This window comes from Camelina sativa, chromosome 15, assembly GCF_030686135.1.
Source record: "Camelina sativa cultivar CO46 ecotype springtype chromosome 15, ASM3068613v1".
NCBI lineage: Eukaryota > Viridiplantae > Streptophyta > Magnoliopsida > Brassicales > Brassicaceae > Camelina > Camelina sativa.
This window is the reverse complement of record NC_141894.1, coordinates 6,660,815-6,674,043: the sequence shown is the minus strand read 5'-3', so window position 1 is coordinate 6,674,043 and position 13,229 is coordinate 6,660,815. Positions and strand designations below refer to the sequence as shown.

General features: G+C 34.1%; 3 protein-coding genes across 7 annotated transcripts; 2 read left to right on the top strand and 1 right to left on the bottom strand.

Moving 5' to 3' along the window:
- The first annotated feature begins 3,292 nt into the window (after positions 1–3,292).
- Positions 3,293–5,169, top strand: LOC104745756 (putative callose synthase 8). The gene is made up of 5 exons (XM_087486915.1): positions 3,293–3,801; positions 3,934–4,034; positions 4,221–4,339; positions 4,449–4,690; positions 4,768–5,169. Exons 1-5 carry the CDS (start codon positions 3,570–3,572, stop codon positions 5,034–5,036), a joined length of 963 nt encoding a protein of 320 aa, XP_087343041.1. The 5' UTR covers positions 3,293–3,569; the 3' UTR covers positions 5,037–5,169.
- Positions 5,170–5,888: 719 nt separating this feature from the next.
- On the top strand, positions 5,889–8,657 carry LOC104745754 (putative callose synthase 8). Of its 3 annotated transcripts, XR_015581538.1 has the most exons (7): positions 5,889–6,283; positions 6,410–6,510; positions 6,714–6,826; positions 6,930–7,248; positions 7,349–7,611; positions 7,753–8,123; positions 8,229–8,657. XR_015581538.1 is itself a non-coding variant. In XM_087486907.1 (6 exons), the coding sequence occupies exons 1-6, from the start codon at positions 6,046–6,048 to the stop codon at positions 7,754–7,756; spliced, it is 1,038 nt and encodes a 345-aa protein (XP_087343033.1). In that variant the 5' UTR covers positions 5,889–6,045; the 3' UTR covers positions 7,757–8,657. The 3 variants fall into 3 exon arrangements, 2 of the variants coding, with proteins under 2 accessions (XP_087343033.1, XP_010465386.2); XM_087486907.1 differs by having other exon boundaries at positions 7,753–8,657; XM_010467084.3 differs by lacking the exons at positions 7,753–8,123; positions 8,229–8,657 and having other exon boundaries at positions 7,349–7,697.
- A 353-nt stretch (positions 8,658–9,010) lies between these two features.
- Positions 9,011–11,670, bottom strand: LOC104745753 (uncharacterized). Of its 3 annotated transcripts, none has more exons than XM_087487823.1 (3): positions 11,087–11,532; positions 9,512–10,833; positions 9,011–9,298 (listed from the first exon to the last, which is right to left on the bottom strand). In XM_087487823.1, the coding sequence occupies exons 2-3, from the start codon at positions 9,750–9,752 to the stop codon at positions 9,168–9,170; spliced, it is 372 nt and encodes a 123-aa protein (XP_087343949.1). In that variant the 5' UTR covers positions 9,753–10,833; positions 11,087–11,532; the 3' UTR covers positions 9,011–9,167. The 3 variants fall into 3 exon arrangements, with proteins under 3 accessions (XP_087343949.1, XP_019092585.2, XP_010465385.2); XM_019237040.2 differs by having other exon boundaries at positions 11,087–11,516; XM_010467083.3 differs by having other exon boundaries at positions 9,512–11,670.
- Positions 11,671–13,229: the final 1,559 nt, after the last annotated feature.

The window sequence follows — 13,229 nt, the reverse complement described above, 5'->3', positions numbered from 1 at the left end:
ATGACTTATTGAAAGAACTTATATTTTGTATAGATTTTGACATGCAGTACACCGCAAATTAAGTTATTTGATATAAAAAAATATTGTTTGTTAATTTTCTTTGAATTGTTTAGGGTTTAAAATTATATATTGTATTTTGATTGTTAATTCTATGACTTAACCTACAGCCTACCGCATATTAACTTTTTATTTCAAAATTAATTTAATCAACTTAATTATATATGTCTATTAATTTAATATTTGTATAACAAAATAATGAAATTATATTTTATTTGTGTAGCACCAAATTAATGAAATTTTAAATTTATATTAGTATCTACTCAAACACGTCATGTCATATAACTCCGTTGTATAATATTTTAACTTGCAGTACACCATGAATTATAATGTACTAATGTGTATAAACATCATAATCATCATTATAAGTATGATAGAATTAAAAGACATAAACCGAGAAATGATACCTTATCAAAAGATAACGATGGATTATTGATCGGTTTATTTGTAGTATAATCAAAAATTACTCTTAATCCGTGAATATTTTTTTAGATATGTTTGCCTATATATGGTTAATTAAATAATCTTTGGAGATTTTATTTTATTCTTTAGAATATCCTGTTTTAGCAGATCTTAAGGTGTTGACTGGTTCTCCTGCTACTTCCCGCAAATGCTGCGTTTGCGGGTGGTAGCGATTGCTAGCGATTGGAACCAATCACACAAACCGCTCCCAATCGCTCCAAATCGCTTCCAACCGCTCCAAACCACTGAATTCCAAAAACTGCTTCCCGCAAACGTTTGCGGTTGCGGGCGATTGGTTGGAATTTTTTTTTGTTTGTAAAAAACTTAAAAAAAATCAATGATAATGATTTTTTTTGTTATATCTTCTATCTAACCATTTTACTCATTAATGATTGGAGAAAATGAAGTACGGATATAATTGCAGAGATTATAAAATAAACATATCAGAAAATAATATTCCAATTAACAATAATCCAGAAAACTTAATGTAAATTTAATGGCACATCGCACATAAGTTCAAAAAATCTAAATAAATATAATATTTCATCAGAAATTTAAGAAAATAAGATTATTTGTGAAAAATATTAAAACAAATCACTAGTGACTCTTCTCAACTCTCACTTGACCATTCCTACCGATACAGCTACTGACCCACGATCTAAGAGAAAAGAGAAAATATCTACGATCTAAAGCATATGTTTTGTCAATTATCAAATTACTTGATTAAATTTTTGGTGAAAAACCAAATGCATACAGGAATAAATATTTCAATATGTAATTTATTTGTTTTTGAATAATTATTTTAGTATTTTTTTAATAAATTTTAATTATAAATCAAGTTTAATAAAAATTTTGGTGTTTTTAAACATTTATATATTATATATCACATTTATTATGTTCCAACCGCTATTGCACCCGCTGGTTAACCAGTCGTAAACCTCCCGCAAACGCACCAATTTTAAACCCCTAAATCAGTCGTTCAAAACGCTTCATAACGCTTAAAACCGCAATCGTCCGCTTCCGCAATCTCCCGCAACCGCAACCGCAGCGTTTGAACCAGTCAGGCCTTAAATCGAGATTAACTAATGGTTATAACTCATATAACCTATGACCTATCAAATAATTAATTTTATAACCCATATTATATAGTCTATAAAAAAAGGTTGTGTACTTCCATTTTATTATATAGGGGATGCTAAACATATATCTTTGACTACTTCCACATATCTGACTATTTTCACATCTATGAATAATAGACATCATATTATTTTAAAAATTTCACTGATTTTCATTGTCTTGAATAGTTTACCAAAATACAGGGTTCCTAAATTACAACTTCGCAACTTAGACGATGGTAAGAACTTTTATTCTATTTGCATCAATATTTGTTTATTCCTTCTTTTTAATGTTTTAATTTAATTATGTTGTACTATTTCTATATTTTAGTTATATTATTTAGTTAAATTTAATTTTCTTATTAGAAATTTCTGATATATATATATATATATAAATTTAAAAAAAATTCTGTATTATTTTGAGTTTATTTTTTATTTTTCAGTTAAAAATATGTAAGATCAATATTAATTTGTTTCTTTTAAAATAAATATTTTAAATTTCTTATGTTGTAGTATTTTTAGATTTTTTATTTTAGTCTATATTTTATATCTATATTATCTAAGACTCTTATATCATCATGGTTTATTTTTTTAACTGTCTTTTAATTTCTCAAATTTTATTAGGTTGGTCATAAACTCATTGCAATCATTTAGCTATTTTCTTCACACTTTTTCATCTGAAATATTTTTTGAGCAAACAATTTTAGTAGTTAAACAAACTGTCACTAAAAATTTTAGTCGTGAAAAAGAACTACGTCAAAGTGAAAATAAACAGACAAAAATTGGTTTAATTTGTTCACATATACATTTTATAGGTGGTGATAAAGAGTGTACTTTAACAATAAAATATTTTAGGGTGTAAGAATACATTATTAGTAGTAAAACATAGAGTGAAACTGTATGTGGATGCTAATAAGATGACGTTTTGATGGGTTGATTGCATGTAAAACATTTTGTAAATAAGTTGTTGAACTTTTTGAATTTTGACAATAATAATATTTGTAATAGTTAATGTTTCAAAAACATTATAGTGGTCGATAATTTAGCTTTAGATTATTATAAGAATTGTAAGAATAAGTTTTAAATATAAAAATCTAAATTAGTGTATTAAATTAAAAACTCCTCTCTAACTAAAAATATTTATCTACTTATTTCTGAAAAATATATTTCACTTACAAAAAATATTTCTATATTTTTAAAAATTTTAATTTGATTAAAATAGTTTTAAAACCCGCATATTGTGCGGGTCCTAATCTAGTGATATATAAATCCCATGGTCTTTTTTAATCACAACCATGACTGATTCACACTAGTATGGCGACTGATTCAATCTTCACTTACAGTATTCACATTCAAACAAATCAACACATTTCGTTAGTACAAAACTACCATGCAGTAATCAAACTTCACTAGTGGTCTATACATATTAGACTGAAATCGACTATCCATAATCTCATTTTTAATGTATAATAGTTTAGATATGATATATGAAACAAAACAAAATGTTTCAAATACAGATTCGTTTGATTTTGGATACCCAAGTTACTTTTGTAGCCTTTTAGTACGTATATAATCTTAATGACTAAGAAATAGATACATAACATATGCACATCAACATTAAGTATATATATATATATGCTTTAGCCTTTAGCCTTTACATTCCAGTTCAATTAAATAAGATTTGGCTCCTTTACACTCAACAAACTTTTTTTTTTTTTTTTAACTTTTCCCATGCACGTTGGTATGTTATGTTGTTGTAAAGTGCAAAATACTGCTGGGAACCCACTTTCTCTAGTACAAATTTAGTAAAAAGCTTACTTAGTTAATTGACATGGAAACTCGCCTCGCTAAGCAATTGCCGCTTTATATAATGGAACCTTTTCATCTCGACCTATCTCAACGCCAACCAGAACCGTAAAACAATCAGCTTTCGTAATGTCTCACGAAGAAATTGTCCCCGTTGATTCCACCGAAGTTTTTGTTGATATGGATCCCATCTTCCCCGAAGATTCGCAGCAGTTCACGAGATCCGTCACTTTTCGGGAACAATATGTGTGGGAGCCCTGTGACAGCGAGAAGCTTCCGGAGACGTTAGCCTCAGGGATTCAAAGGTTTCTTCGTGTAGCAAACTTGGTTGAGTCTGAAGAACCTCGTATTGCTTATCTTTGTGAGTTTTACTCTCGTCTTCTTTAATGTTTTTAGGTCAATCGTTACTATTTGTGAATTTTCTCTTCTTTTCTTTGTTTTTTTTTCTTGTCGCTTTCTTGTTATAAAAGACTCATAAGTATTTTTGTCGCAGGCCGTTTTTATACGTTTGAGGTAGCTCACCGACTTGACGCTACTTCAACCGGAAGAGGTGTACGACAGTTCAAAAATTCTCTTCTTCGAAGGCTTGAGAAGGCAAGTCATCCAATATTGTAGAACGGGACACTACTGATTCTAGCTAGCTTCTTAAGTCTACGGTTATTGTTAAAGATATGAACGATCGTATAAATGATGTGGACTAGAGTTTCCGGATTATTCATGAAATATCTAAACATTATCTGTTTAATTATTTTGTCATGTGTCTTCATTGTTTCCTAGTAGGATGACGAGTTGACTGCGAGGTTAAGAAAAGAGAGGGATAATAAGGAACTCAAACGTGTTTATGATGTTTACTTGGAATACGTTATCAGAAATGGTGCAGCATTCAATTTGGATAATAGGTATATCGTCCGTATCGTTCTTTCTTTTTAACCTATACTGATCATTACTAGTGCTAGTTTTACTTCAATCTTAGCGAGCCAACATTAACCTATGGAATTATCTTAATAGTCAGCGAGAGAAGTTGATAAACGCACGCAGAATTGCTTCTGTTTTGTATGAAGTTCTTAAGGCAAACGACACAACTGGTGCTTACGCAGCAGCCCCAGAAAGTATACTATTAAAATGGGATGAGGAGACTGGTGAACTACTTGTCGAAAAATCCGAGTTGATAGATGAGAACTGCAAAGCCCTGGACGAAGAGACACAAATTCACATGTCTCAAGGCGATGACATAAATGCCATTCACAAAGAGTTAACAACACATTTGAGATGTTAAAAAACATTTGAGATGTTACCTAACTATTTAAAATATTTTTTGAGGGTTTTTAGGAAGTTCAAATAAAGGAAGACAGAAGGTTTGCAAATGGGTCAATGGGGGACGGTGTCAGACCGAGTTCCGCAGTTCCATCTTTGTTAGATGAAGATAAATATCTTGAGACACAAGACAAGTTGAACAAGGTGGAGAAGAAGATTGAGGAGATGGAGCTGAAACTCAAGGATGTCAACTTCTGGACTAACATGATGCAAAACATGTTTCCAGACCAAGTACCTCCGTCCATGAGAGCGAACCAAACCGAAAACAACAAACAACAATAAACAAAGCCAATAAAATTTTATTTTCTATCTTGTTTTTTTTTTCTTTTAATGTTTGTAAGACAATAAATATTAAAATTCAGTTTAAAATATGTTTCCGATATTCATATAATTTAAGAATTTGAATTCTGTTTACGAATTGCAATTGCATTAGAGTTTGAGTTGATTGGAAAAAAGTGGTGGTGGACACATGGAGTGTTTGAGTGACATTATACTAGTATATATTTCGAATAGGAATTTTGAATAACCGGAACAACAACACACTTTTGGATGTACTCATTGGCCATCAGGTTTGGGACTTTGAACGCGAAACGGCAAAAGTTTGATTTGATGAAAGTAGATCAGAAATCAACGAGAACCTGGTTTAGGTTTTACTTGGGGGTTTTAGGTCGTAGTTGTCGGTGACAAAACTACCCTTAATCACACAATTCACTACTGGTCTAACTAGTCTATACATTAGACTAAAATCGACTATCCTTAATCTCATGTTTTTATAATTTGATTATGATAAATTTAACAAAACAAAATGGTTTGATTTGGATAGCCAATTTATTTGTATCGTCTTTTGGTACGTGTATAATGACAAAGAAATAGTTACATATGCACGTCAAGTATATGCTTTACATTCCATTTAAATAAGATTTGGCTCCTTTTTACTACACTCAACAGAGTTTTTTTTTTTTTACTTTTCCCATGCACGTCGTTTTAAAGTGTAAAATATTGCTTGGAAAACCACATTCTCTAGTACAAATTTAGTAACAAGAGTATTTTCTTTCCCCCCTCCAATAAAAGTACATATGCCAAATGTCAGTTTCACTTTAACACTTTAGTTTAATAGTCTCTAATTTGTTTGTTTTGGAGAAAAAGAGCTTACTTAGTTCATTGACAAAAAATATGCCATGGAAACTCACCTCGTTAAGTTATTGCCGCTTTATATAATGGAACCTTTCCGTCTCCACCTACTTATCCAATCCAACCAAAACCATAGAACAATCAGCTTTTAGTCTCTCAAATGTCTCACGAAATTGTCCCCGTTGATCCCACCGATGTTTTTGTTGATATGGATCCCATCTTCCCCGAAGATTCGCCAACCATCCGCCGGTCCATGAGATCCGTCACTTCTCAGGAACAATATGTGTGGGTACCCTATGACAGCGAGAAGCTTCCCGAGACGTTAGCCTCAGGGATTCAAAGGTTTCTTCGTGTAGCTAACTTGGTTGAGTCTGAAGAACCTCGTGTTGCTTATCTTTGTGAGTTTTACTCTCGTCTTCTCTAATGTTTTAAGGTCAATTTGTTACTATTTTTGAATCTTCTCTTTGTTTTATTTTCTTGGCGCTTTCTTGTTTGAAGACTCTCATTATTTCCATTTGTCGCAGGTCGTTTTTATACGTTTGAGGTAGCTCACCGAATTGATGCCAGGTCCTCTGGAAGAGGTGTAAGACAGTTCAAAACTTCTCTTCTTCGAAGGCTTGAGAAGGCAAGTGATCCAATATAGTTGAACCGGAGACTGATTCTAGCGTAGTTTCGTAAGCCTATGATTTTTGTTAAAGATATATATATATATGACCGATCGTGTAAATAATGATGTGGCCTAGCTAGTTTCCGGATAATTAATTAAATTTCTAAACACCATCTGATTAATTATATATTTTGTTGTTGATCTTTATTGTTTCCTTGTAGGATGACGAGTTAACTATGAGAATAAGAAAGGATAGGAATGATATTAAGGAACTCAAACGTGTTTATGATGCTTACTTGGAATACATTATCACACATGGTCATTTGGATAACAGGTATCGTCCATCTTTCTTTAATCTACTGATAACTATTGCTAGTTTTAGTTCAATCTCAGCGAGCCAACATTATTAACCTATATATGGAATTTTATCTTAACAGTCAGCCAGAGAAGTTGATAAACGCACGCACAGTTGCGTCCGTTTTGTATGAAGTTCTCAAGGCAGCCGACACTAGTGGCGCTTACGTCTCACTCTCAGCCCCGGAAAGTATACTATTAAACCGGGATGAGGAGACTGGTGAACTACATGACATGGTCATCTCAATAGAGGAAGAGGAAACCCACAAGAGAATTTTGGATGAGACCTTTGTCGACGAAAAAGCCCTGAAGGATGATAGACAAACTCACTTGTCTCAAGGCGATGACTCCATCCAGTCAAACCATCTCACCCAAACTGACATAAATGCCATCCACAAAGAGGTAACAACACATTTGAGATGCTAAAAAATTATTTATTTGTAACAATAACTTTATAAGCATATTATCTAACTGTTTTGAATATTTTTTGAGGGTTTTCTAGGAAGTTCAAATAAAGGAAGACAGAAGGTTTGCAAATGGGTCAATGGTGGACGGTGTCAGACCGAGTTCCGCAGTTCCATCTTTGTCAAACGAAGATAAATATCTTGAGACACAAGAAAAATTGAACAAGGTGGAGAAGAAGATTAAGGAGATGGAGCTGAAACTCAAGGATGTCGACTTCTGGACTAACATGATGCAAAACATGTTTCCAGACCAAGTACCTCCGTCCATGAGAGCGAACCAAACCGAGAACAACAAACAACAGTAAACAAAGCCAATAAATTTTATTTTCTATCTTGGTTTTTTTAAACTGTTTGTAAGACAATAAATATTAAAATTCATTTTAAAAATATGTTTCAGATATTCATATAATTTACGAATTTTAATTCTGTTTACGAATTGCAGTTGAATGAGAGTTTGAGTTGATTGGAAAAAAAAAAGTGGTGGTGGGACACATGGAGTGTTTGAGTGACATTATATTAGTGTATATTTCGAATAGGCATTTTGAATAACCGGAACAACAACAGACTTTTGGATGCACTCATTGGCCATCAGGTTTGGGGCTTTGAACGCGAAACGGCAAAAGTTTGATTTGATGAAAGTAGATCAGAAATCAACGAGAGCCTGGTTTTACTTGGGGGTTTTAGATCGTAGTTGTCGGTGATTAGTTAGCGATATTGTTTTGGGCCTGTGACTCTCGCATTCACCATTTATTGTTTTGGGTCTACGACTCTCGCATCCACAATTCTTCAAGAGGGGAACCCATATTATATACGGTACGTAACAGAATAGAGCAGAAGCTTTCTTGTTCTGAACTGAAGAGAAAAAAAACAAACAGGGAGTTTAAGACAGAGAAGTGAACTATTCTTGGTATATTGCAGCTGGTGTTGTACTGTTACTACCACAGGAATTCCAAAGCAGAGGAAACAAAAGAGCCTTTGACTGTTTCTTACGTGTGAAATTAGCACAAAGATGCAAATCTAATGTGGGCGGAAATACAGAGGGTACTCTCCACATTAGCCATCAAGGTAATAGCTGCTTTGTACGCAAAACGGCAAAAGTTTGATTTGATGACTTTCGCTGATTAGAATCAACGAGTTACGTGACCGTTTTAGATCTTATAGTTTACGGTGATTAGCTATATGCCATGTTTAGTTATTGTTTTGGGCCTACGACTCTCGCATTCACAATTCTTCCAAAGGGAAGCCCAACATTTATTTTACACCAACATTTGTTTTACATACAGTATGCATGTGATAAAAGAAACGACATTTTCAAGCAACGTTATACTATCAATTCTGATCCACATACATGTGAGTAACACATGCGGTTTCTCCCCTTTTGTAATAATTGTTAACAAATTGCGAGATACAATATATGCACGTTTACCAATTAACAGTTAGTTGTTGATGTTTACATGATGTGATCCATTGATTTATGTCTCTCAAACTTTTTAATTCATCATAACTTGTGATTGTGAGCTTTTAATTTTGACAAGGGATGGTTGGTTATAATTATCATCTAGACAAATAACAAAAGTAGACTACAGTTCATTACTTTTTTCCGTGTTATTAAATTATGAGCATTTTTTTTTTTTTTTTCATCCTTGAAAAATATTGCTAACCCACCCCTAGAACCAAGGGGGTCAACTGTATACAAATTATTATAGCCAAACTTCTTTTGAAATTTTTGTAAATAAGAAAAACATTTTTTAGTTTCTGATAAAAATAAAATATCAGGCTTATGCTGCTTCCACAAATCTCCTAAATATCCTTCTGTCAGATCCGCACCAATGCCCTGACAGTTCCAACTCATGATCTTCACGTTTGAGCCGGCGGTTTCGGGAGAGCCACCATCCCTTTCTTCAGTTTGCGGGTTCCTCCTCCCATATTACCACCCTCGGACTTCTTCTCATTGGACCTGGTAATCCCTTTCTGCTTACTAGCCTCACCTGCAGATTTCAACAAAAAGGCTTTAGCTAACAGCCGTTTACCCGGCGATGCAATAGCTACAGCATGACGGGTCCCCCTCCTGCCTCTTTTAGAACCATAGGAACCAACCCTCTTAGCATTTATAACCTTAGTATTCCCCAAATCTATAGCTTTCATTGCCCGATTAACATACCCCAATCCCTCATCAATGGAAGAAGAGATAGAATTAGTACCTTGTGGACCTTCAACACCTTGTGGAGCCTCATCCTCCTCCTCGGACTCACCCTTCTCGGTATCCGTATGAACCTCTCCACCAGTAGCAACTGAATCCTCAACCAATCCCGAAGCGTCACCCTCCTGGTATTCCCCATCCTCGAGAAGATCATCAGAGCTCACCGAAAACCCTGCACCATTATCACCAGCATTCATACCATTAACATCCTCCATGAGTGAGTCCTTCTCCTTATCCACCATGTCATCAACCGAAGGGATGACTCAATCGAGAACATTTTCAGGCTGCGGAACCTGTTTCTTCTTCGCCTGATAGAGAGGCTTCGGCCAGGCAGGACCACTCCCCTTTCTAGGGTGATGAGTGCGAGACTGATGGACCATGGAAGCACCGTGACCCTCTCTTGCCTCTACATGTTTCCCATAACTCCTATACTGACCCACGTCTCCTTGATTAGTAGCCTGGAATCGAAATCCATTTTTTGAACTCTCACCAAGACGCACCTGCTGTTGATCCCTTTCTCGATTAAACTCTGAGTTAAAATCAAGAGCTCTCTTAGCAAATTTTCTTGGCTTTTCCCAACTCCCCTCAAATTGTTGAACAGACGGTTTTAGCAATGAAGGATTCCACGGAACACCCCTCTTATCCACACCTTCACCCTGACCACGATTCCCTTCACCCTTACTCAACTCGGGACAGAACTTCTGATCATGAGTGAGCCTATAGCAATGAGTACAAAAACCGATCAGCTTCTCATACTCTAGCGAGACCACCACCTCATCTCCAGTGTTAAACGGGACCACCAGGTGGAAAATGAGAGGATTAAAGCCATTGATAGTCACAAAAAGACTACCAGTTTCCTCATCGACATCACGAAGTATCCCAATCTTTTTCCCTATAGCTTGAAGAGTTGCAGTCTCCCAGAAATGCATAGGGATCCCAGTAGCTTTCACCCAGAAGTTAATAGCAGAGGGATAAGTGTTTGAAATGATAGGTTCCCATCGAACCAAGGCTAACATCCAATTATCGAAGTGGTAAGGACCATTCCTTAACACACCCTGAAGATCTTCCTCTGTTTCAAAATTAAATTGAAACGTATCCTGACCCAAATCCGCACCTTCAACCCTCTCTTCTAGCTTCCAAATTTTTGGCAAATTAGCCACCAGGGACTCCATTCTCTGAACCGTAGGATTCATCAACCTCCCAATGAGGGTTAAAGAAAACTGTTGAATACGATGTGCCATCACAGAGTCGGAGATTTTCACTGTCTCTGTTCGAACCATTGTTGCCTTTCCTTTGTTGAGGTTCAGTTGAGCCATGATAATCCTACCAGAAAACGGAACACAAAGAGAAGCCTTTGATGAAAACGAAGCACTACAGAGTAACAACCCGAAAATGTAGAAAAAGCTGTTGAAAGTACTCAGAAAGAATGAAGAAAACAAGATGATGAGAGTAAGCACGACACGGATCCATATAAATATTGATAAACCAGAATCCGCGCTTTCAATCTCCATTAGACATCGAATCCTTGAGCAACTAATCCGATCACTAAACAAGAGTAAACCGAATATTTGCTTACCCGAAGCTTCCTGAAACCAGAATCCCCACTTTCCATATCTAAAACCAACTCGCCCAAAACAATCACAAACAAATTCCATAGATAACAGATCACCAGTCAAGGAAATCGGATCTTTCATAATCTGGGAAATCCGCCAAACTCCCAATCTAGATCCCTGGAAATCGAGATCCCTCTTTCTCCAAATCCCAAATTTCTGATTCCCCCGATACTGATCCATCACTGCATCCGACAGTAGGGATCGTATACTCCCAGCCTCATAATCCAAAAAACCAAAAGGAAACCACCATAAACCATCACGAGATCCGCCGTCAAGAAACATTCCAATCGCAAACCTAATCGGCATCTTTTGGAAAAAATAATATTATTATAGTATTTTATTATGAGCATTTTTAAAAGGGCGAATTTGCACCGTAACCAAAACAAAAAAATCAACAAAGAATATAGCCAACTAACATTAAAAATTAAGAGAGTAACCATGGGCTAATGTAAAATGACAAGAGAAGGGTAATTGTGAGTGACACGCGCATTGTAAAGGAATGTTGGAGGATGTGATGATTTTTTTTTTATTTATCTGATTAAATAATTCATACCCCTTTAAATCTTGATTTCATATATCTTTTTAACATTTGACATAACTTGGATTTTTAAAATCGGATGTTGAAAATTTGAAATGATGAATAGATTTTATAATAAGAATAAGTTATACTAAGAGTCTAGGACTAAAATATATGATCTGTAAGATTCAAACTCAAATATATATATATATGTATATGCAGTGTAAAAAAAAATATTTTTGAATAGTGAATTTTGAAATGAAATGTTATACAAGAAACAAAATGAAATAGTATAGAAAAAATAAAATGGTATGGAACATAAATTTAAACACACACAAAACGCTATACATTAGGCAATACAACAAACACAACCTAATCTACCGTGTTAAACGGTAACCGTAAGAAATAAAACATAGACAATTCAAAAGATGAAATTAAACGCATAATACAAAAAATGCTATACCCTAAGGAATACAATATAGGCAATCCAAGCAACCATGTCAAACGTTAATCATAAGAGATAAAACATAGACAACTTAAAAGATGAAATTAAACGCATAACAACAAAAAACGCTATACCCTAAGGGATACAACATAGGCAACCCAAGTAACCATGTCAAACCTAAGCAACCATAACAAAAAAAACGCTATACCCTAAGGGATACAATATAGGCAACCCAAAGCAACCATGTCAAACGCAAATCATAAGAGATAAAACATAGACAACTCAAAAGATGAAATTAAACGCATAACAACAAAAAGCGCTATACCCTAAGGGATACAACATAGACAACCCAAACAACCATGTCAAACACTAACCATAAGAGATAAAACCTAAATAACTCTAACGACCAAAATAAACGCACAACAAAAAAAAGTTATACTCTAAAAGATACAACATATGCAAACCACATCAACTGAGTTAAACGCTGATAATAAACGATATACTCTATAAATCGTTCATGTATTTATAATTATAATTCAATTTATGTAATTTGAAACTTGAGAAATATATTTTTTTAAAATGGAATAGAATGTTATTGTGCTCTATATATTATGAATATTTTTGTTATTTATTAATTTATGAACTAAATTTTATCTTCCTAATATCTTTAAATCACTGTACAATAAAAATAAAAATCTGTGGTTTTAACTGAGTTTATGAAATCAAAACAGTGTGTTCAGAAATAATTATTGCAAAATATGAAAGAGTAGAAAGAAATAAAATGAGAAAAGATGACAAAGATATACGGCCATATAGAGAGAAAATATATGCATATACAGTTTGCTGGGCGAGTGGAACGGTTAATATGGCAAGAGGTTAGAATTGTCATTATTATATATATTATAGAGTATATGATCTTTTCATGATTAGAGGTTAGCTAGTGAATTATAATTTTTTTCTTGGTTATTGCTGCCAATCTCCTTTATAATAATAAAAGGGAAGTACACAACATTGTTTTGGTAGACTTTATAATTTTAATAAATAATTACAAATAGGTTATACATAAGTTATAAATTAATCCATATATTAATTGTAACAAATAAAACCGAAATCTTAAACGGGATAGTTCATGAATATTCTAAAC

Bases quoted from the DNA above. Each gene is read 5' to 3' on its own strand.
- LOC104745756 (XM_087486915.1), top strand. From the start codon at position 3,570: ATGTCTCACGAAGAAATTGTCCCCGTTGATTCCACCGAAGTTTTTGTT. The intron at 4,340-4,448 runs GTATATCGTCCG...TTATCTTAATAG, and splicing joins GCATTCAATTTGGATAATAG to TCAGCGAGAGAAGTTGATAA. The intron at 4,691-4,767 runs AGTTAACAACAC...TTGAGGGTTTTT, and splicing joins CATAAATGCCATTCACAAAG to AGGAAGTTCAAATAAAGGAA.
- LOC104745754 (XM_087486907.1), top strand. From the start codon at position 6,046: ATGTCTCACGAAATTGTCCCCGTTGATCCCACCGATGTTTTTGTTGAT. The intron at 6,284-6,409 runs GTGAGTTTTACT...CATTTGTCGCAG, and splicing joins ACCTCGTGTTGCTTATCTTT to GTCGTTTTTATACGTTTGAG. The intron at 6,827-6,929 runs GTATCGTCCATC...TTATCTTAACAG, and splicing joins CATGGTCATTTGGATAACAG to TCAGCCAGAGAAGTTGATAA.
- LOC104745753 (XM_010467083.3), bottom strand. From the start codon at position 11,429: ATGCCGATTAGGTTTGCGATTGGAATGTTTCTTGACGGCGGATCTCGT.